The sequence below is a fragment of the Budorcas taxicolor genome, chromosome 14 (genome assembly GCF_023091745.1).
Source record: "Budorcas taxicolor isolate Tak-1 chromosome 14, Takin1.1, whole genome shotgun sequence".
In the NCBI taxonomy this organism is placed as follows: Eukaryota; Metazoa; Chordata; class Mammalia; order Artiodactyla; family Bovidae; genus Budorcas; species Budorcas taxicolor.
Window position 1 is genome coordinate 77,150,984 of NC_068923.1, and position 24,386 is coordinate 77,175,369.

Genomic DNA, 24,386 nt, shown 5'->3' on the forward strand with positions numbered 1-24,386 from the left:
GTAGATACTGTTGAACAGTTTTCCAAAGTAGTTATGCCATTTTACACTCCTCTCAGTAGTCCACATCTTTGCTAACACTTGGAAATGTCTTTTGAAATTTTAGCCATCCTGCCAGGTGTTCAGTGTCTTCCAGTATGGCTTTGATGTGTACAACAAATGACGTTGAGCACTTTTCCATATTCTTTTGTCAAGAGCCTGTGAATGTCCCTCACGCGTTTTTCTATTTTTCTACTTTGTCTTGATTTCTGTATTCTTTATATATTCCAGTTACTGGTCCTTTATTAGTTTTATGTGGCAAATGTCTTCTCCCACTCCCTTAATACTATCTTGTGATTTTATTGTAGTCCAATTAACAGTCTTTTACAGCAGGTACTTTAGTATGTTTCATTTAAGAAATCTTTTCATTGAAATAGTCTCTTCTACTGACTGCTAGAAGTGTTAGGATTTTACTTCTCTCATTTCAATCTGTTAACCATCTGGAATTGATTTTTATGGAGAGGGTTACCTATAGGTTAAGTTCCTTTCCTCAGATGGTAACCAGTAAAACAGTACTATGTTGTTTTTGTTTTGTTTTTGACAAGGCCATTCTTAATGCTCAGCAGGGTCACCTTTGACAGTAAGTCAGGTGTTCATGTGTATAAATGGGACTTTTTTCCTGGACTGTGTTTTGTTCCCCATTGGTCTTTATATCCATCTTTGTGTTGTACCACACTGTTAGTGGTAACTAACTAGTTACTGTAACTTTATAATGAGTCATTATTTCTGCCAGTGTAAGACAGTCTGGTCCCTCTCCACATACACACTGTTCTTCAGAGTTGTATAAGCTCTTCTCAGCCCTTCGTATTTGCCTGTACATGTTATAGTCAGTTTTTAAAAAAACTGCTAAAGACAGTGGGAATCATTGAGGTTTGAGTATGATAAAAAATCAGAAGTTTTATACAAGATTTTAATATTAAGGTCAACTCAAATTAGATTCTTAAGATTAAATAATATCTTTGTTATATCAGCATTGGTTTTATATCTCTTGTAGACTGATCACTGCTAACGTGCTATGTGCTAAGTCTGACTCTTTGCGACCCTATGGACTGTAGCCCGCCAGGCTCCTCTGTCCATGGGATTCTCTAGGCAAAAATACTGGCATGGGTTGCCATGCCCTCTCCAGGGGATCTTCCTCACCCAGGAATTGAACTCGCGTATCATTACGTCTCCTGCATTGGCAGGCAGGTTCTTTACCACTAGCATTACCTTAAACTGGCCTTATTTTAAAAAATCAAAACCAAAAAACAGTGATTAAAGTACATACTTGTTTGATGTTTCATAGAGAGTTTGTAAGTTTATTAAAAAGACATGCACATGGTGAATACAATTAAATAATCTTGGTGTTTTGTTTTCTTCTGTTTTTCAGAACATCCATGATAAGTCTTCTATAAATTGAACTCTTTCAAGAATTCTCCGAAGGAACCAAGTAGGATTTTCTAACATCATGACTTAATCTGAATGCAAGAACAAGAAATAGATTTTATCTTTAAATATAATGAAGGGCTGTGTGTAAACACAGACCCTGACTCAATTCTAATGAGTATTTTAGACATGAGTTTACATCGGCAGATGGGTTCAGATCGAGATCTTCAATCTTCTGCTTCATCTGTGAGCTTGCCTTCAGTCAAAAAGGCACCCAAAAAAAGAAGAATTTCAATAGGCTCTCTGTTTCGGAGGAAAAAGGATAACAAACGTAAATCAAGGGAGCTGAATGGCGGGGTGGATGGAATTGCAAGTATTGAGAGTATACATTCTGAAATGTGTACTGATAAGAACTCCATTTTCTCTACAAATACCTCCTCTGACAATGGGCTGACTTCCATCAGCAAACAAGTTGGAGACTTTATAGAGTGCCCCTTGTGCCTTTTGCGGCATTCTAAAGACAGATTTCCTGAGATAATGACTTGTCATCATAGATCTTGTGTGGATTGCTTACGACAATATCTGAGGATAGAAATTTCTGAAAGTAGAGTTAATATCAGTTGCCCGGAATGTACTGAACGGTTTAATCCCCATGATATCCGCTTGATATTAAGTGATGATGTCTTGATGGAAAAATATGAAGAATTTATGCTTAGACGGTGGCTCGTTGCAGATCCTGATTGTAGGTGGTGTCCAGCTCCAGACTGTGGGTAAGAAGGTTTTGTTTGATTTTTCTTGAGTTTATTTTTTTCTCTATGGATAAAATATGAATTTTCTGTTACTTAAAAGTCTTAACATGCCAAGTAGTTAATTCACTCAATAGGCAAAAATAGATTGAGAATATACTGTGTGTCAGGTACAGTGTTAGATGTTCATTTTTATATTGTCTTTCCATCATGTATTCACATAGGCTATTTTCAGAAGAAAAGGATAAGATGGTAGAGTACAGGATCTAGTCATATTGATTTTCCCCATCCACTTGGAGAATTTTTACTTGGTATAATAGATAAAATGGTCAGACATTTTGTTGGTTGCTTTTGGTGGGGGAGTTATTTGTATAAACTTAAATGACCCTTTCAAAAGGCCTCTTAATGTGTGCCACAGTATGAGTATTCCTGTAGGAATATGTAAGTACTTACTAGTCTCAAGATCTGGAGGTTATGTAATACTTCATTTGCCTCAAGTTTGTGAACTACAAATATTTTCCCAATATTTAAAATAAAATACTTTTGCTTGTATTTTTGGTTATTATGGTAACAGCAGCCCCTGTTAACAGCACTTACCATGTATGGCTGTCAGGACTAGGAAGAAACAGTCATAGGCTTTTCAAGAGTAATGAAAGCTGTGAAGACTAGGTAAGATTTAGCATTCCGTTAGTAAGCCAGAGATTATAGTTAGGAGTTTGGGAAAACCCAGAACTTCCAAGATTATTTGGGTATCATCAGAGACAAGACTGGAATGTAATTTATCAAATCACTTTATCAAATGACAATTTGAGGACTCTGACTAATCAAATTCATTATAAAGCTTACTGAGCAGCAAATTTCATGTTGCATCTAGTCTATGAATCCTGTAATTTTAAATAAGAAAGTAATAATATGTTTATAGCCTGTGCAAATTCCAACCAGTTTTCCCAGGTCTCACTAACACTTGACTATCCACCAAGGATTTCTGGGTAACATAAAGCATTACAAATACTGTCTAATTATTTAACATTTTATGAATTCATTAGTTGTGTGAAAGACTCAGAGGTACTATTCAGTATCAGATATGTATTATGATCTTCTATACTGCAGGATGCTCATACTGTAACATAAATCACAAAATAATATATTAAAATACTATCTAAACTGGGCCAAAGTTGCTGTGCTTCCAGGTCTATGTAGAAGCAAACTCTGGGACCTGTGAAGGGTTAAATTCTCAAGAAAAAGATGGGAAGAAAATAGAGGTAATGAACAGTACCTTTAAAGAATTTGAACAAGCAGAGAACAGTTTAGGTGCGGTTATATCACTCTTGATCCTATGGACCCCTGTAGAAATAGTTTTCACTATGCAGGTGTGCACGTTCAGTAGAGTAGATTTAAGTCAATTGCAAATTTTAGGTTAAAAAAAAAAGGCTTATCCAAGTCATTATAGCAAATATCCCTACAGCAGGAGTTCACATAGGGAGAAGTATATTGCATTTCATCTGGAGAAAGTGTGATTTTCTGTCTTTCATGGAACCCCAGGATAAGTTGTGCTTCACAAGTTCCTTTAAGCATTTAATACTTTAAAAGAAAATGATGTAACAAATTAAAAGGATGCTTATCTGTAGCAGCCTGTGACCAGGAGAGATTGAGAGAATAAATCCAAGAGCATAAACTTTCTGGTCACTAAATAGGTGTATTCTCTTGTGCTGGGTTGATGGATCATGTCATCATAGAAGATAGTATCAACACTATCAGCCTGAAAGAACACAGTAAGTAGGGCTGACATAGATTTTTGCTTGTGTAAGAACTTGATCTGGGGGGCAGCATGCCAAACCAACTGGGAAAGGACTGATATTCACTATATAGAATTGTGAAAATTAGCTATTTGAGGGGAAAAAATTAGATTGTCACAACATATAATAAATCAAAACAAAGTCAAAACAGATTATAGAGGTAAGTTATATAAATAAAAGGAAAAAAATTAAACTATAGGAAAATATGGGTGATTGATTAGCTTACCTACTATTATATTGATAAAGTTGAACACACGTTTACCCTATAACTTAGAAGATCCATTCCTAGTTAAAGACCAGAGGGAAGCTCTTTAACTTTTGTGCCAGGAGACATCTATTTAGGAGACATCTTTAAGAATGTTCTTAATAGCAAACAAACAAAAAAATATTCATTAACAGTAAAGTGGATAAAATACATTTAGTTTCATGGTTACCTCTTGTGAGGAAAAAGGGATATGAACTTCAAGGGATAATCAAGGAACTTCTCAAGCCACAGCTAAGTAAGGTAACAATAGATTCTGGTTTGCCCAGGGTAGTTCCAATTCATGATTATGATGAAGTGAAGTGAACCTAGATAGTATATTCAAAAGCAGAGACATTACTTTGCCGACTAAGGTCCGTCTAGTCAAGGCTATGGTTTTTCCTGTGGTCATGTATGGATGTGAGAGTTGGACTGTGAAGAAGGCTGAGCGCCAAAGAATTGATGCTTTTGAACTGTGGTGTTGGAGAAGACTCTTGAGAGTCCCTTGGACTGCAAGGAGATCCAACCAGTCCATTCTGAAGGAGATCAGCCCTGGGATTTCTTTGGAGGGAATGATGCTAAAGCTGAAGCTCCAGTACTTTGGCCACCTCATGTGAAGAGTTGACTCATTGGAAAAGACTCTGATGCTGGGAGGATTGGGGGCAGGAGGAGAAGGGGACGACCGAGGATGAGATGGCTGGATGGCATCACGGACTTGATGGACGTGAGTCTGGGTGAACTCTGGGAGTTGGTGATGGACAGGGAGGCCTGGCGTGCTGCGATTCATGGGGTCACAAAGAGTCGGACACGACTGAGTGACTGAACTGGACTGAACTGAAGTGAAGTCGCTCAGTCGTGTCCGACTCTTTGTGACCCCGTGGACTGTAGCCCACCAGGCTCCTCCGTCCATGGGATTCTCCGGGCAAGAATACTGGAGTGGGTTGCCATTTCCTTCTCCAGGGTATCTTCCCGACCCAGGGATTGGACCCAGGGATCGAACCCAAGTCTCCCGCCTTGCTGGGAGATGCTTTATTTAACCTCTGAGCCACCAGGGAAGCCCCATGATTATGGTACTTGTGTACATTTTAATAGCACTACCTTTCTTTTTCAGGTGTTCCAGTTAGATTGCAAATTAAATGATCACCCTGCTGATACTGTTCTTAACTTGTGTGGTAGATGCAGGGGGTATTCATTTTATTATTCTTTATAAATCCTTTGATAGGTATGACATTTCTCCATAAATTTAAATTTTTTTCATAATCTTATACTTTTAACTATTTTGCACATTTTTCTTGTTGAGACTTCATTGGTAAAAAGTAAAATGGCTTAGTATTTTCAGTATTTTGGAGAAGACGACATGAATGTTAACTCAAATATAAACTAACATAAAATAATAGAAACACTTACTTTAATAGATTGTTTTATTATGAAAACCACTTGATTTGTTATATAAGTTGAACAAGAATTAGCCTTGATTAATTTGGCTGTAAATTAATTTTTGGTTTTGGTGGTTGTCAGTCTTACCCACAAAAGACAAAGAAAATGCCACAGAGATTATTTTCGTTTGTTTTCGATTTATGCTAATACACTAGATTGTTGAGAGCATGTTTTGTATACTTGAGTATGTTGTAGATTTTCTGGTTGTGTTATGTGGAAAAGGTCACCTTGTGACAAAATTTATACGTATGCTTTGATAACATGGAATACTGCGTGAGATCGTGCAGTATTAAAAGTTATAGTTGTACTTAGCACGAGTGTGGACAGACTTGATTTTGAATATCATATCACATTGTTTTAAGAATTGAGAAGGTTTTAATACTATTGCTAGGGTAATCCCGAGCACATAGTAAGCTTTTTATAACTCTTACTTATCATTCTTCATCTCCATTTCTAAAGTTTTACTTTTATTTTTTTAAAATCAGATAGTTATTCAACTATTTAATGTACCTATGTGCCAGGAACTGGGCATTTTTAATAATTAACAAAAGATGAAAATCTCTTCGCTCTTGGAACTTACTAAAATCTTTGGATTTGCAGAGGGAAATTTTTTATTTAAACTACATTTATTGCTGAAATCTGGCACAGGGGATACTGATAAATATCTGGCTGTTGGCAGTTATTCATAGCAATGCTTAACCCACAGTATATGTTAGGACTACAGGCATGCTTATGCATGTAGTATTTTAATCCCTTTCATTGTATTCAATACATTATACTTAAAAGACTCTTTCCAGAAATGCTAGATGTAAAATTTTGTCTTTTCTCTTGCATTTGATACTTATCAAAATGACCATTTTCTGTATCTGACACCAATTTTACTTCACCCTGTGAATTATTTAACACAGTGAGAAATAATTCTTTTTAGCTCAGAGTGAAAAGAAAACGTGATCTGGTTTCTGTTTGAGATCTCTGAGGGTTTCTGACTTAAAATTCTTTCTACTCTTCTGAGGACCAGAGAAGATTAAGCTTGTTTAAAGGACAGTATGTATTTCTGAAAACCTCTGTTGAGAAGGGGTCTGGGAGGCCAAACCTCTGTGCTGATTTAATCAGGGTAAAGTTAGCTGGACTGCTTCTTGAACATGCCGGTCTGTACAAGTTCAGAGAAAAATCTGGCCGTGGCCGTGGCTGAGGAAAAGGATTGTGGTGAGGGACATGTAGGAGGAGAAGCATAAAATCTGTCTTGGATAAAAATATCTATTACCTTCTGCCTAGGAGACTTAGTTTGTACATTGTCTAGGTAAATGGCAGAAAAATTGGCATTTTGGTGTCTGTCATCACTTGTTTCAGTTGGCTAAGACTACCCTACTATTAGCACACATTATCCATGTCATCTCCTGTGACTACTTCTGACTTTACTGGGGAGCTTTGAATATGCAGGAACATTTATTATACTAGAATATAAAAAGTGATTTAATATTTGTGAGCAGGAAGACAAATACAAAAATAAAAGTATTTTTTTCTTTATAACCACAGGTTCACCCCATGATCGATAAAGTTATTGAATGAACAAATCTGACTATATGCATTAATATAAATTGTATATTTTAGGAACAGTTAATAAACCATTTTAAAGTAATGTGCTCAACTGTAATCAGGTCTGTGAAGCTTTGAGTGGATTTTCTGACATTTAAATGGCTCTAAATACTAACTTACTCTGGTGGAAGAAACTGTTAATAATGGATAAAAAAGAATTGCACCATGGGCTTAGGAACTAAAGAATATGTATTTTTAGAGTTTTATGCTGTCTCATTCCCATCCTCTTAGGGTTTTAGCCATAACTTGCCCAACTTTCAACATGCTGGAAATGCTTTTGTAAGCTAACCTTTTAGAAATTTTATAACAGAAAACAGATCCAATTTTGATTTTCTCCCAAGGAAACAAATACATGTGCCTTAGAAAACAAGAACTGAGTTGATATATAAGACACAGGAGACATATCAACTTTCTCTTACTAATTAGTCAGCTAAAGAAGTTAGCTTTAGATATGCATCCTAAATGGCTTGGTAACACCCCATCCTGAAATTAGACAGACTTCTGCAAATAGTTTGGGCAGTTCTCGACAACTGTAGACCTTCCCTGCAGCATGTACAGGAAAGCAGAACAGAAAGCATCCTATCTAGGAAAGCAGATCCTGAAAGGAGGAACCAGGAAATGAGCCTCGCTTTGTCTAGACTGTCTCTCAAATACATAAATTAAGTCACTCCTTTTCCACGGAATAATAATAACTTCTTGCTAGTGGAATCATGAGCCTTTTGATTTTGAATGTAAAACCTGACTTTTCCCCTTGACTGGACCAACTGATTTCAGTGTTTCTGATTATATCTTTTTGTTCTTTAAAGATTTTGTTAATTAAGGCTTTGTGCTTTTGGGGAGAAGTTACCTTGGACTCCTGGATTAAAGTTTTTTCCCCCCTCATTTTTTAATTAAAACATTTATTGAGATTATTATAACTTTCTTAGGATTACATTTCATGATAGGTATAGTTTGTTCTTCTTACTTGTTCCTTCATAAAGAATTTGCTCTAGGTGGAATATACAACCCTAGTTGGTATTCCTACTTCCTCAGTGCTTTTTTTATGGAACCTCTAGTATTGTGAAACACTCCCAGGAAATAGATGTCTTGGTCAAATAAATTTAGAAAACAGCGTTTACTATTTATGTACACAATTGGTATGTGAGTAGCATCAACACATATACACTATCGTGTGTAAAGGGGATAGTTGGGGAGAAATTGCTGTATAACACTGGGAGCCCAGTCTGGTGCTCTGTGATAACCTAGAGGGTGGGGTGGGGGTAAGGGAGGGAGGCTTAAGAAGGAGGGTGTGTATGTATCATTATGGCTCATTCACATTGTTGCATGACAGGAACCAACACACATTGTGAAAATTAACAAAAAATAAAGAAAAAACTATCTTAGCAAATCCTATAGTAAAAAAAAAAACGTACTTTAATTTTGCTCAGTGTGTCCTAACTTTACCACTGAGTTCTGTCTTAGTATGGATCACCTTTAGTAATCCAACAAATAGAAAATATTTCTGAAAAAACTCTTCTGTTTCAGTTCCTTTCTCTGTTCCCCACTTTCTTCCTATCCCTCCACCCCTGCTAAGTAGAAAGGTTTAAGCATTTCAAGTAACTGGAGACCTTTAGCTGAAAAATAGAGATGGAAAGTTAAGATTTGAGTTAAATAAGGAATCATAAAAGGAAATAGAACTGTCTTCTGAACCGTGGTTTGGGTACTGTATAAGCTGGAGATCTTTTAGTTGGTTAAACTAATATTATTCAGTTATTTCTATGAACTGCTGAGCGTGTTATTTTCACAAATAATACCTAATGCACTAGAGCATTGAAAATTTTCTTTGAAGCAAATACTTTACCATTTGCTTCCATTATAATTTGAGAGTTATTTTCTAATGGAAAAAAAGCATGGCTCCCACACAATGAAAATCATCTTCAGGAGTCCTGTCGTTCTGTTTTCAAAATATGTGAATGCTTGGGACATTTAATTCCTTGATATATTATATAATAAAATGATGAAATGTGCTTAACAGTTACTGTTAGGATTGAATATGTATGAAGATGGAACACTTACATAGTAAACACTCAATAATTATTAGCATAAGAAAAACTTTCTAGACAAAATACCCTTTTATGATTATCAGAATTCACAGTCATTAAAATATTTGGTTAGTTAAAGGTAATCCTGTTTTTTAGCAATCAGATATTAAATGTTTGACATCATAATGCTAGGACTGATTATTACTCTAACATGTCAGCTGTTAGTTTTCTCCTGATAATTACTGCATATTTTAAAATGTTCTAAATAGATAAGCACTATCTACGAGCAGTCATTTTCAACAAACTTAAGTCTCTAGACTCAAAACTACAAGAAATTTTCATCTTAAAGGAATTTATAAAGCTGTTTGAAAATTTGATTATTGAGAAGAAACTATGTTTTTGTGTCCTCACTTTTCTTGCTATAGCATGTTTTTATGGATGTTTTGCTAGATTCTGGAACTTGTGAAATTTTGAAATGGCAAAGTTGACATTCTGATTTAAATTCTCCTCATCATGATGTGAAGAATTTCCAAAAAAGGCTTTTTCTTGAAAGACTATCTCTCAATAGCCTACGTCACTAATTAGAAATTGTCAGTTCTTAAAAGTTCTGCTTAGTGATATACTAGTGTACTGAACGGCCTCTATAAAGGTTAGAATTATGATTTAGCCCAATTTCTGCTAAACTGCTTCATATATTTTATATATATTTGTTTGCTCAGAAAGAATATTTTCTTCCTAAATTTATCTAGTTAAAACAATCTTGACATTCATATTTACTATAAATCTGTTTCCCTGTTTAATAATTTGAAAGCTCTTAAGTTTGAATCTAAATTTGGCTTTCACAATCATTACTAAATATTACATTTTCTTCTTGCAGCACAGTGTACACTTATATACTTAAGTTGTCCAGTAAAATTTCATCATTTAAAGTAATTAGATTTCTACTGTGTTATGTCTTAGAAAGGCTTTCAGCTTTTATTTTAAAATGAATATTCACATATTAATGTTTAATCTGAATGACATACATTATTTATATGGATGTAGAAATGATAGTGGTCATTCAGTTCAGTTGCTCAGTTGTGTCTGACTCTGCGACCCCATGGACTGCAGCATGCCAGGCTTCCCTGTCCATCACCAGTTCCCGAAGCTTGCTCAAACTTATGTCCATCAAGTCGGTGATGCCATCCAACCATCTCATCCTCTAAATGCAGAGGTACTAGAAATGTCACTGAAGCAGTCATTTGCTCATTTGGCCTTCTAAAAGGTCAAGGCCAAAGCTGAAGCTGTTCTTGGCTAAATACTGAGGCTAAGCCATACTTTTGTTGTTGAGTCACTAAGTCATGTCTGACTCTTTTGTGACCCTATGGCCTGTAGCCCACCAGGCTCCTCTGTCCATGGGAATCTCCCAGAATACTGGTGTGGGTTGACATATCCTTCTCTAGGGGAATCTTCCCAACCCAAGGATCGAACTGGTGTCTCCTGCATTTGCAGGCGGATTCTTTACCATTGAGCCACCAGGGAGGCCAAACTTTAGTGAATCCCTATTAGATGTTTAAGAACTTCCCTGGTGGCTCAGACAGTAAAGCGTCTGCCTACAATGCGGGAGACCTGGGTTCAGTCCCTGGGTTGGGAAGATCTGGAGAAGGAAATGGCAACCCACTCCAGTATTCTGGCCTGGAAAATCCCATGGATGGAGGAATCTGGTAGGCTATAGTCCATGGGATCACAGAGTCGGACACGACTGAGTGACTTCACTTCATTAGATGTTTGGAAAAACTCAGTTGTAGGCAGTTTATGTGTAGCTTTAATTCAAGTAATAAGTGGCAGAAGTGGAGTCTGGTAGTTTAAAATTCTGCTTTTGTAAATTGTGATTGACTTAAAAAAATAATTGGTCTAACCATGTGCCCTGCACACACAGGTCTCCCCATTCTGTCCCTCCTCTTCTCTCCTTTTTTCAAGAAAAATTAGGGTAGAGAAGAGATTTAGAAGAGAATACCATTTTCTTTTCACCAAAATTTCTACTTTTACAAAGACTGCTTAAGGTTATAACTTGGGAAAAAATAAAGAGTCTTTGAAGAATTGTTTTCTTTTTATTGAGACTGCAATGAATAAGTCCTCAGGGAAATCTTAGAGCTCAGGGAAACAAAATTTTCCTAGATTACCCTGTGTTGATTTAAACTGCCTTAATTCATTCATGTTTGAACATGTTTATGATAGATGATGGTAATTAGAAAATGGCCTATCAGAAGTAAATTAGAATTTAATATATAAAATTTAAGTTTAAAGGTGAGATTCTAAGGGGGCAAGAGGTCCAAAATTAGAGAAGCTTCCTTACTCTTAATATTTTGCATAATTTAATAGATTATCTTGAAATTCAATAAAAATCTCTGTTACAGCTAGTATTTAAATTTTATTGCCAGTAACAAGAGAAGCCCTGAAAACTCCCCTAAATTTCTAGGCAAAAATATTTGATATTTACAAAAGCCTCTTATACATAGATGACTTGTTTTCTTTCAAAGAGAACCAGAAACTCTACACTTTTTAATTGAAAGGTCTATGTAGATAAGTGATAGTACTTATGTGTAGTTGTAAGAAATAATACAAAAAAAAAAAGAAATAATACAGAGGTATTCTGTATATTCTTCAAACAGTTTTCCTCAATAGTATAATTTTACAAAGCTATAAAGCAACATCACAACCAGGATATCAATATTGACACAATCTTCTTGTTTAGATTTACTTAGTTTTACTTGTACTCATTTTTGTGTATAGATTTGGTTATATATCATATCACCTGTAGGTTTGTGTACCCACCACCATAGTCAAAGTATTGAGCAATTCCATCACAGAAGGATCACTCATATTAAAAGATCTTGCTTTTTAAATACATCCACCTTGCGTCTGCCCACTCCTTTCCCCCACCCCATTTCTATCTTCTGGCTACCACATATCTGTTTTCCATCTCTAAAATTTTGTTATTTCAAAAATGTTATATAAATGGAATCATAAGTTTATAACTTTTTGAGATTGACTTTTTTGACTCGGCATAATACCCCAGAGAGATTGATCCAAGTTGTTAAGTGTATCAACACTTTTGTTTTTGAATACTATCCCATTATATATATGTATCATAGATTGTTGAACCATCATCTGTTGAAGACATCTGGGCTGTTTCCAGTTTGGAGCTATGACAGAGCTGCTCTAAACATTTGTGTATAGGCTTTTGTATAAATGTAACTTTTCACTTCTCTGGGATAAATATCTGAGTCCCCAGAATTTATTTAAGTCAGAAATTCTTAAAGTGCCAAAAATTTTAACTCAGAGAAGAGATATTAGTCACAAATCTGCTGTTCTCAGTCTTTTATCTGCAGCAAAAAACCCACACATTTCCTGATTGAGAATTGAGAAATTAATTGGGACCAGAGACTATTTCTCCATGTATCTTAAAAACAAAAATACGAGAATTTATGCATAAATACAAGATACACACAAAATGTATGAATTGGCCTCATAAGTATATAAAGAGGAAAAAAACCCTAATACCAGGGAAACTGCTGTTGAGATTTTTGGTGTATTTTTAGTCTTTTCTATGTGCATACAATGCTAATTTAATAGAATTTTTATAAAATTAGGAATAGGCTATATATACAGTTTGGTGTCCTAGTTAAAAGTTGAAAATTAAACTTTAATTTTAATGTTTTTTAGCCATTTCTATGTCTTTTGTGAACTGTTTATTTTTTCCCATTTTTATATTGGTGGGAAGATAGTTTTAGGTTTCATGAGTTTATGACTGTCAGCTCATGCATAAATATAAAACTTTTTCAAGAATAGCATTTAAATTGGATAATTTTTTTACTTAATGAATATCTCTTATTTTACATCACATTTTAAATCATTTTTCTTATTCTTTACAGGTATGCTGTGATAGCATTTGGATGTGCTAGCTGTCCAAAATTAACTTGCGGGCGAGAAGGCTGTGGAACAGAGTTTTGCTACCACTGTAAGCAGATTTGGCACCCCAATCAGACCTGTGATGCTGCTCGACAGGAGAGGGCTCAGAGTTTACGTCTGAGAACTATACGTTCTTCATCCATTAGTTACAGTCAAGAGTCTGGAGCAGCAGGTATTTACCGCTAACTTCTTCTAGTAAAATGTTTGACACATACAGAACACCTGTTATTTTAATTCAAAAATGCAATAAATATTCAGTCCCTCGTCTCCTTTTAATTGTGTTCTACGTGTTAGCGCTTCTGTCCCAGAAGCACTCATTTTTTTCTGTAGAAGAAAGTGGTATTGAGTTGGAAAGATTTTATTGTCCAAAAATAGAAAGGAAAAAAAGAAGTGTCACAGATGATTTATATGACTGATAGCTGAAGGTGGTCCAAAACTGTTGTTTAAAATAAAGGTATTTTATGCAAAGCTTAGCAATTATTTTAAATACTAATATTCCTTAGAGATTATTTCTTATTGTACTAATATCACACAGTTACCGATTTTAAATAGTATTTTTTGGATCCTTTTCATTTACATGTTTTACGAAATACAGTTTTTATTTCTCGATATTACCAATTCCAGGATCAGGGATTCAAAATCATACCTTGGTGAGGAGTACACTAAGAAAACTTTGTCTTTGGCTAGAAATTTAAAGTTGCCTGGAAATCTATACATGAGCAAACATACATCATAAATCTCAAAAATTAGAATAAGTCTGACCATCGTACATTCATAGAATTTTCACTTTTTATTGGAAATTCAGTCATTTTTAGAAAAATACTTTTTTCATTGATTATTAAAAGAAAAAACTTGGAAAATACAGAAATTTATTAAGAAAATAATTTATATTCCTACCAGCAGCATATTAAAAGAGTCATGTACTTTATGCTACTAGAAAAAGAAGTCTTTCTCAGTATTTAAAGTTGAATTTAAAATTAAATAAACTTTAAATTCAGCACTTGATATTTTATATAATGGACATGGATTTTCTTGCTCGTTCACTGATATCACTTGTTTTATTTCCTTGCTTGAAGATTTTAGGGTAGAACTCCAAAGGTATTATTCATAATAATTTGTAGGTATTGTTTCAGAAGCATTTCGGGGAAGAGCCAAATATACCTGAACTGTCCTCTGTAGAATCAGCTAAAGCTATCCTGGCATGCCTTACTGTTTATAGCCTTTAGCTACTTATGTGTGTGCTCAGTTGCTCAGTCATGCCTGACTCTTTGCGACCGCATGGCCAGGCTCCTCTGTCCATGGAATTTCCCAGGCAAGAAATTCCCACTGGAGTGGGTTGCCAGTTCCTTCTCCAGGGGAGCTTCCCAACCCAGGGATTGAACCCACATTTCCTGTTTCTCCTGCATTGCAGGCAGATTCTTTACCACTGCGTGACTGGGGAATATCTACATTTTAAAGTGGAGATGGTTAAAAAAGTTCTAGGACTTGAAGTGCTGCTCATTGAAGACAGCTGTGGGGGAAGGACAAAGACAAACCTTATATAGTTTCCAGTTTGCCTAGAGCTGCCTTTGGTTCTCATTTCTTTTTTTATTATTTTGCTATTCTTTGTTCTCATTGTTCTGCTGCTGTTTGAAAAATGTTTACAACTTGAAAATTTAATGTAAAAGTGTTCCTTTTCTTGAAAGGGGAGAAAAAAGTGCTTTATATACTGAAAATAGCAGGCTAAAGCTATCAGTTAACAAACTATACACGTTAAGAATTTTTGGCAATGCTATAGTTGATTGTCTACTACAAATTATTATTTTTAGGTAAGTTTTATATACTAAACATGTCTATTTTCCTAATAGCTGATGATATAAAACCATGTCCACGATGTGCTGCTTATATAATAAAGATGAATGATGGGAGCTGTAATCACATGACATGTGCTGTCTGTGGTTGTGAGTTTTGTTGGTTGTGTATGAAAGAAATCTCAGATTTACATTATCTAAGGTAAGCTTATAGAAGGGGCTACTTATATCTAAATATAATTTTATATTGTAAGACAAAAGGACTTTGTTTTTTGAAAAAGCATTATCCTTAGTATTGCTTAAAGAGATCTATTTTATTCTAGCTACTTAAATTTAACAGGAAGCCAATTATTATGCCAGTCATTTTCGATTAACAGCTAGTCAAAAATAGGAAACGGAAATTTTTTCCTTTTTTTGTTTGGCTTTGTGTTTTGTTTTGTTTTGCCATGCCACACAGCTTGTGGAATCTAGCTCCCCGACCAGGAATTGAACCTGGGTCAGTGAACTCACCGAGTCCTAACCACTGGACCTCCAGGAAATTCCTGGCTTTGTTTCTGTTAAACTAGAAAGTTAGCATTTAATATCTAATTATGCTATGTCACAAATATTTCCATTTGATTTTCTCATATATAAATTTCCTCATTTAGGTTACAGAGTGAATTTATGATATATTCAGATAATTTTGTGTCTTAAAACAGGGATAAAATAAGCGTATTTTGCATTAATTTACTCTTCAAAGACAAACCTAAGGTTTTGAGGCCAATGGAAGACAAGGAATGAATGTTTAATCTGAATCCCAGCTACTAGTATCCTTTTAATATAATTTATGGCGGTTCTTACCTTGATTTTTTAGCTTTTAATAAACCCAGAATTCAAAGAAAGGGGAAAAACCCCTCATTCCTAAATTTGAGAATTTTTATAGTCATTGCTGAATGTACTGTAGTCAGTTGTTAAACTGTGATGTTTTGCAGCAGTTACTTTACATTGTAATTTTTTCTTTTAGTCCATCAGGATGTACTTTTTGGGGGAAGAAACCCTGGAGCCGAAAGAAGAAAATATTGTGGCAGCTGGGCACACTTGTTGGTGCTCCCGTAGGAATTGCCTTAATAGCTGGCATTGCTATCCCTGCCATGATCATTGGCATTCCTGTGTATGTGGGCCGGAAGGTAAAATGCTTGACTCCTGGTTAATTTATTATCTCATCTTTAATCTTTAAATTTAAGACTGATGGTTTTGCTTTGTGTTTGTTTTGTTTTTTGTTTGTTTGAAAGACAGGTCATTTTTAGCATCTTAAATATCAAATAATTACTATTTTTTCATAAGATAATACATTTTCAGTGTTTGGCAAGCTTGTATGTCTGCATGAAAAGTAGACTTACTTGAAAATTATGTGAATCTGAACACTTCAGCACATTTGCATTATAAACTTTACATATAAAATATTAAAGGATACACATCTGACATTTTTCTCATGTGTGTGTCCTTGTACATTCAGGTCTGTGAAGTTAATAGATAAATAATCTATGCCTTCAAGGCAAAAGAATAATCAGTTCCTGAGTTATTTCCACTTCAAAGTTTTTTTTCTTATTGCTATTAGTAAATATGCAGTTTTATAGATTACAGTCATTTTGTGAAAGTGTGAATGCCCAGTATTTGCCACTGTCTTGAGTGATGAATTATACTTCATTAGCTAAGCAAATGATTTTTTATTGAAAGGTTAAAAGAATAATTTATGAAGTGGTTAAGAAGTTTGCTGCTCCCTAAATTAGTAGAATCTCAGAATTGAGAACTAACTTCAGAAATTATCTAATCCCAACTCTACACCAAGCAGAACAAAGTACAGGAATATTTAAAAAGGGAACTAACATTTGTTGAGTTTTAACTGTGTGGTAGATGTTTTATATACTTTGACTCATTTTGACCTCAATTTATGTTAGAATATTGAAGTTTTGAAAAATTTATGTAATTTATCTTAAGTTACACAGGAAGAAGCAGAGCTAGGATTTAAACCCAGATGCCCAAATTCTTTATGTAAGATCCCTGATAAATTTCAAGCTAGCCACTTGGGCACTTCAGTAGTGGGGAAACCACCAACAGCCCATCGTGCTGTCAGGGAGCTGTACTGAAATTTCTTATGTTGAGTCAGAATCCATTTTCCTTTAAATTGTTTCATTTGATTCTGGATCTGACTTTTGGAACAAAACTCAAGACAAGGCTGATCCTCTTTCATAGAACAACCAGATTTTTTTTTTTTTTTGTAAGGTTCATCATACTTTTATAGTCAGAAATAATAGTACATGTTATTTTTTAATTAGCTCGAAACTGAGGCCAAACAGAGATATTTATGGGCCAAATGTTTATTTCAGAAGGTTTTAAGTAACTAAACTTAATTGTTAAAGTCCCAAACATAATAACATTTTAATTTTTCATAGAGTTGTCCAAGCAAGGTTTTGCTAAAAACAAAACTATTCAGATACTTTGAAGTAGAAGGGGAAGAGAGACTGTTGTACTGTACATACCTACAAATAATTTATAGAGGAGAGATTATTTACCTCATTGTTCAGTCTTAGGTGCAGTAACAAGTCTCCTTTTTTCAAATGTGTCCTCAGATGGTTGCAAGTTGATGCATTAGTTTTCCATTGAAATCATGTTCTCTGTGGTGTTTACGGATACAAACCAGCCCAGGAAAACCTATAAAGTTGATAAAGTACTTAAAAGTGAGCTTTTTTTTTTTTTACAATAACAAATAGAAAATGTAACACAAAATAGTAAAACAGAAAAAATTGAGCCAGAAATTAGTAGGATGATATGATCACTGTAATTGAACATTAGTGCTTGAAGATGCGGAATTTTCTGGAAGACTCAGCTGCCTGCTTTTACAAATCTGTTCCATCAGTTTTTAGCTTTGGCTTTTTTCTGCTTCACTGCTAAGTTTTCTAGGAATGGGAGTGGCAAGGAATACTGGAGAATAATGAAAGGTGCCTTGGGAAACTTTGCCGTCTCTGCCTGTATGGACTGTTCGGGAAGTATAGAGGCCCATTCCTTGAAACATACAGTCCATTCTGGAAAACAGGATTCTGACTAGAATATAGAAATGTTCCTTGCCTTCTTTGCCCATCTTCCCACCCCAGCTTTCTCACTGTTTAAAACATCCCACCTGATTCATTGTACTTTACAGCCTTCAAAATAACCACATGATAATGATAGACTATGGTGTTTCATCTGTAATATTGTTTCTAAGTCAGGTATTTTACTTTAGAGACTGCCTGTACACTTTTGAGGCTGTTTTGAATCTGTCTTGAAACAGGGGGGAATGTACTTTTATTAGTTTTAGCCCTTGGAAATCACAAGAACAAAGATACTGAGCTATTTCCTGAAGTTCATATATCTCACAAGCAACTTCCATGGTGATACTAAGTTCTGTTTATTAGTAATACCTATACTCTGTAGAGATGCCAAGTAGATAGGACTGCTGTCCTCTGGCAGGATTATTTGTTCTTTTTGTCTCTCTGTACCCCTTATTTTGAGCTGTAAATAAGAGTCCAGGAGCCTGAGTCATTTGATAATATTTTTCTTCATAAAAAGGGATCTGAGAAAAAATTCATTCTTTTTAGTGATGTTTACTTATTAGTACTGCTTTTTAAGGTCAGGTTTTTTCCTTTTTTCCAAAGACTGTGTAAACCTCTTCCAAGAACCAGTTTTTACTTAGGGATGCTTATTTAGAAGGCTGTGGAATGATACATTTGTTAGAAGTAATCCTATTGGTCAAATATCCAGCTCCTAACTATGTTGAAAATAATGTTCTTAATGTTGTCTTTGTTCAGAACATGATTTATCCTATTCCTGAATAAGATTATAAGGACTACTTTTACTCAAGACTGTTCAAAAATAAACACAAAGTAAAACCTATTAAATCACTGTTCTTTGTAAATAAATTATTAATAAAGAGCAAATGATAAGAATATGATTTAAGAACAATAATATATTTACCTTGAATTTGGACACTTAACTATGAAGTTATAAATCACTTTACACTTCCAGCAAATGTAGGTCTATTTCATTTAAATATGTAATATGATTTTTCTTTAATCCATCATCTCCATTTTTATTTTTAATTCAAGATTCACAATCGCTATGAAGGCAAGGATGTCTCAAAGCACAAACGGAATCTGGCCATAGCAGGTGGCGTGACATTGTCCGTAATCGTGTCTCCTGTTGTAGCTGCAGTAACTGTAGGTAAGAAATCCTTAAAAGTAGTTATCACCTCACATTTTATAGAATTAAAGTTTTGTGGAAGAATTTTGAAAATTAGAGCATCTTATTGTTAAAGATAAGAGAGTTACTTTTATTTAGGGACAGTAAGCTGAGCCCTTAGAAAGCCTCTCATTTAGTAACCAAATTGGTTACAAGTAATATAAACTTAAGAGGCTAGCTGTAGGGATAGTTGGTAAATTACTAATGGTTCCCCACCAAGAGAAAGTTTAGAGCTCTGGCACATGAAAGATTATATATATATAACCTCATATGTGTCACCTGATGGGCTAGAAGCTTTGAATCTGCTTGCATCCTTTAATAGTTGGGTAAATCTGCTTGGGTCAAGAGTTACAGACCCCTAACACTTTTCCCCTGTACACTTTGTCTTGAAAAAACTTTCTAAAATGTGTGTTTCTGTGATTTATTTTTTGGTTTGTAATGACCGATTTAATTCCTCTTTAGGTATTGGTGTTCCTATTATGTTAGCTTATGTCTATGGTGTTGTTCCAATTTCTCTCTGTCGAAGCGGAGGTTGTGGAGTCTCAGCAGGCAATGGAAAAGGAGTCAGAATTGAGTTTGATGATGAAAATGATATAAATGTTGGTGGAACAAATATAGCTGTAGGTAAGTCCTTTCAGCAAAGGAAGAAAATGTACTTACTGGTGGTAAATGGGAAGCTGTAAGTAATATGCTTTGCTCTCTTACTAGTCCTAATAGTATTCACCCAGAAGTATATCAGAGAAGAGCTGCTGAGGAAAGATTCACAGATGAAAGAGGGTGGAATGGTTCTGGGTACCTGTAACCTCCAAAAGAAATCTAGTATCTTAGAAAGTCTAGACTTTTAATCTTTAATTTTGTGTAAAGCATTACAAATCAATAATAAAAGGGTAGAAGAGAACTGCAGTTCATAAAAGAAGAAATGCAGATACCCAATGAGTAGAAAATACCTTCAACTTAATGTTATCCAAAGAAACAGGCATTATTTTTTTAAAAATGGATCATACAAAGGCCATCGTAGACTACCAGTAGGAGTAGAAGTTACACTTTTTAAAGTGTGGAAGTTTTTCTTAAAGAAATTCCAAAAGTTCTTATTAAAGAAGTTGTTTCATGGAAGTACAGGCATACCTTGGAGGTGTTACACATTCTGATCCAGACTACTGCAATAAAGCAAACATCACAATAAAGCAAGACATGAATTCTGGGGTTTCCCACTGCGTCTAGAAGTTATGTTTATACTATAGTCTATTAAATGTGCAATAGCATTATGTCTAAAAATATGTTTGTATATCTTAATTTAAATATACTTTCAGAGAAGGCAATGACACCCCACTCCAGTACTCTTGCCTGGAAACTCCCATGGGTGGAGGAGCCTGGTAGGCTGCAGTCCATGGGGTCGCTGAGAGTTGGACACGACTGAGCGACTTCACTTTCACTTTTCACTTTCATGCATTGGAGAAGGAAATGTCAACCCACGCCAGTGTTCTTGCCTGGAGAATCCTAGGGACGGCAGAGCCTGCTGGGCTGCCATCTATGGGGTCGCACAGAGTTGGACACGACTGAAGCGACTTAGCAGCAGTAGCAGTAAATATACATTATTGCTTAAAAAATTTTAGTCATCATGTGAGTCTTCAGCAAGTCATACTCTTTTTGCCCATGGAGAGTCCTGCCTTGATGTTGATGGTTGCTGACTAATCAGGGTGATGGTTGCTGAAGATTGGGGTAGCTGAGGCAGTTTCTTAAAATAAGACAATAAACTTTGTAGCAATTGACTCTTCCTCTTCCCTTGCCAAATGATTTCGGATGCAGTGCAGTTTGACAGCATTTTACCCACAGTAAAACTTCTTTCAGAACTGGAGTCAGTCCTCTCAAATCCTGCTCCTGCTCCATCAGCTCAGTCTATGTAATGTTCTACATCCTTTGTTGTCATTTCAGCAGTTTCCACAGCACCTTCACCGTGAGTAGACTCCATCTCAGGAAGCCACTCTCTTTGCTTATCCATAGGAAGCAGCTCCTCATTCACGAAAGTTTTATCGTGAGATTGCAGCAGTTCAGTCATCTTCAGGCCCTGCTTCTAGTTCTCTTGCAATTTCCACCACATTTGCAGTTCCTTTCTCCACTGAAGTCTGCTGCTGCTGCTGCTGCTGCTGAGTTGCTTCAGTCGTGTCCGACTGCAACCCCGTAGATGGTAGCCCACCAGGCTCCCCCGTCCCTGGGATTCTCCAGGCAAGAACACTGGAGTGGGTTGCCATTTCCTTCTCCAATGCATGAAAGTGAAAAGTGAAAGTGAAGTTGCTCAGTCGCCACTGAAGTCGAACCCCTCAGAATCATCCACAAGAGTTGGAATCAACTTTTTTGTTATTTCTTTACAACTCCACTTAATGTTGATATTTTGACCACTTGCCACGAATTGTGAAAGTTCTTAATGGCATCTAGAATGGTGAATCCTTTCCAGAAGGTTTTCAGTTTTCTTTGTTGAGATTCATCAGAGAAATCGTTGTTTCTGATGAATGGCATCTATAGCCTTAGAGAATGTGTTTCTTAAATCATAAAGTGTTAAAAGTTGAAATGAACCCTTGATCCATGAGCTGCAGAATGGATGTTGAGTTGGCAGGCATGAAAACATTAATCTTGTCATACATCTCCATCAGAGCTTTGGGTCACCAGATGCATTGCCAGTGAGCTAGTAATATTTTGAAAGGAATCCTTTTTTTTTCTGGGTAGTAGGACTCAATAGTGGGCTTAAAATATTCAGTAAGTTATGTTGTAAATAGATGTGCTGTCATTCAGGCTTTGTTGTTCCATTTATAAAGCACAAGCAGAGTAGATTTAGCCTAATTCCTAAGGGCTGTAGGATTTTTGGAATGGTAGATGAGCACTGACTAGCTTCAAGTCACCAGCTGCATTAGCCCCTAATAAGAGAGTCAGCCTGTCATGTGAAGCTTTGAAGCCAGGCATTGACTTTTCTCTAGCTATGAGAGTCCTAGATCGCATCTTCTTGCAATAGGAGGTGTTTCCTCTATATTAAAAATCTATTATTTAGTATAGCCACCTTCCTTAAGTATCTTAGCTAAATCTTCTGGATAACCTGTTGCAGCTTCTACATCAGAACTTTTTGCTTCACCTTGCACTTTTATGTGACAGAGACAGCTTCTTTCCTTAAACCTCATGAACCAACACTGCTAGCTTCAAACTTTTCTTCTGCAGCTTCCTCACTTCTCTCAGTCTTTGTAGAATTAAAGGCAGGGCCTTGCTCTGGATTAGGCTTTGGCTTAAGGGAATGTGGTGGCTGGTTTAATCTTCTGTCCTAACTACTACAACTTCCTCCATGTCGGCGATAAGGCTATGCTGCTTTCTTATCATTCATGTGTTCACTGGAGTAGGACTTTTAATTTCCTTCAAGACTGTTTCCTTTGTGTTCACAGCTTAGCTAAATGGCACAAGAGGCCTAGCCTTTCAGGCTGCTCTGACGTTCAAAGAACGTTCCTCACTAAGTTTAATCACTTCTAGCTTTTGATTTAAAGTAAGAGATGTGCAGTTCTTTTCACTTAAAAACTTAAGGGCCATTGTAGGGTTTTTAATTGACCTAATTTCAATATTGTTGTGTCTTAGGAAATAGGGAAGCCAATGAGAAGGGAGAGAGAAGGGGGAACAGCCCATCGTCAATGGAGCTGTCAGAACACACACTCATTTATCACTTGTTAGTACATATGTGTCATATATGGGCACAGTTCATGGCACCCGAGAACAATGACGGTAGTAACATCAGAGATCATTGAGCACTGATCACCGTAACAAATACAATAATAATGAAAAAGCTTGAAATGTGACACAGAGACACCAGGTGAGCAAATGATGTTGGGAAAATGGCCCTGATAGACTTGCTCACAGCAGAGTTGCCACAAACCTTTTATTTTTTGACTTCCCTGGTGGTTCAGACGGTGAAGTGTCTGCCTACAATGCAGGAGACCAGGGTTCAATGCCTGGGTCGGGTAGATCCCCTGGAGAAGGAAATGGCAACCCACTCCAGTATTCTTACCTGGAAAATCCCATGGACAGAGGAACCTGGTAGGCTGCAGTCCATGGGGTCGCAAAGAGTCTGACACAACTGAGCGACTTCACTTCTTTATTTTACTTGTGTATATATATATCTTTGAAGTGCAGTAAGCTGAGGTTTCTCTGTAATCAGGCATGTGTGCAAAGATAATGTTCTATTTCCTACCTCCCATTTTCTCTTGGACTCACTCCAATTAGATTTTGGTCCCTACCAGTCTAAAATTTCCTCTGTACCACTCCACCAAAGCAGAGTCACCAGGCACCTCCATGAAGCAAATAGAGTGGTCAGTTCTTGATTTTCATCTTACTGTGACATGATAGAGCATGCCCTCCTTCTTAAAACATTTTCTCCACTTGTCTTCTCTTATCTTGCAGCCACTTCTTCTCAGTCTTGTTTGCTGATTCATTTTCCTCTCCTAACCTCTGAATTTTGGAGTTTCCCAGGGCTCATTCTCAGATTTATCTATATTCTCTAGGTAATCTCTATTAAATAATATATATAGACAGAGGACTCTTACATTTATATCTAGGCTAGAACTGTCCTCTGAACTTCAGTTTGTACATGTAACTCTTCTTTTTAATCTGCACTTGAGTGTCTTAATAAGAATTGCAAGCCTGACTTCTCTATAACCAAACTTCACTCTAAAACTTCTTGGCCTCTCAGTCATCCTTACCTCATTAAGTAGTTTCTTTATTCTTGCTATTGCTGGGCTAAAACCTTTACTTAAGATTACACTCCCCTTTTCATCAGCAGATTCTCCTGGTTCCTTCGATGTTTAGCCATAATTCAGCCATTTCTCACCATCTCTGTTCCACTAGTACAAACTACTCTCTTCTTGCCTGTGTTATAGTAGTAGCCTCTTACATGATCCATTAGTTAGGTCTAACTTATGTCCAGAATTCTCTCAGTGCTTCTGACTGCAGCAGGGGTGAGGGAATGGAATCCACAGCCCCTACCATGGCCCATAAGCCCACCTGTGGTCTTTCCTGAGCTACATCTTTGAACTCTTCCCTTGTCACTCTGTTTTATACCTCCTGTCCTTGATGCTGAGATGCCAAACATACTTCCACCTCTAGGCTTTTAAACTTGAAGTTTCCTC

General features: G+C 36.1%; 1 protein-coding gene across 1 annotated transcript in view; it reads left to right on the forward strand.

Annotated features, from left to right (window-relative positions):
• The first annotated feature begins 1,497 nt into the window (after positions 1-1,497).
• Positions 1,498-24,386, forward strand: part of RNF19A (ring finger protein 19A, RBR E3 ubiquitin protein ligase) — a 28,558-nt gene continuing 5,669 nt past the window's right edge. Inside the window, exons 1-6 of the mRNA XM_052651708.1 lie at positions 1,498-2,171; positions 13,153-13,361; positions 15,037-15,181; positions 15,983-16,145; positions 19,101-19,215; positions 19,696-19,857. Coding sequence (XP_052507668.1) covers positions 1,498-2,171; positions 13,153-13,361; positions 15,037-15,181; positions 15,983-16,145; positions 19,101-19,215; positions 19,696-19,857 — 1,468 coding nt within the window. The remainder of the gene's footprint in view (positions 2,172-13,152; positions 13,362-15,036; positions 15,182-15,982; positions 16,146-19,100; positions 19,216-19,695; positions 19,858-24,386) is intronic.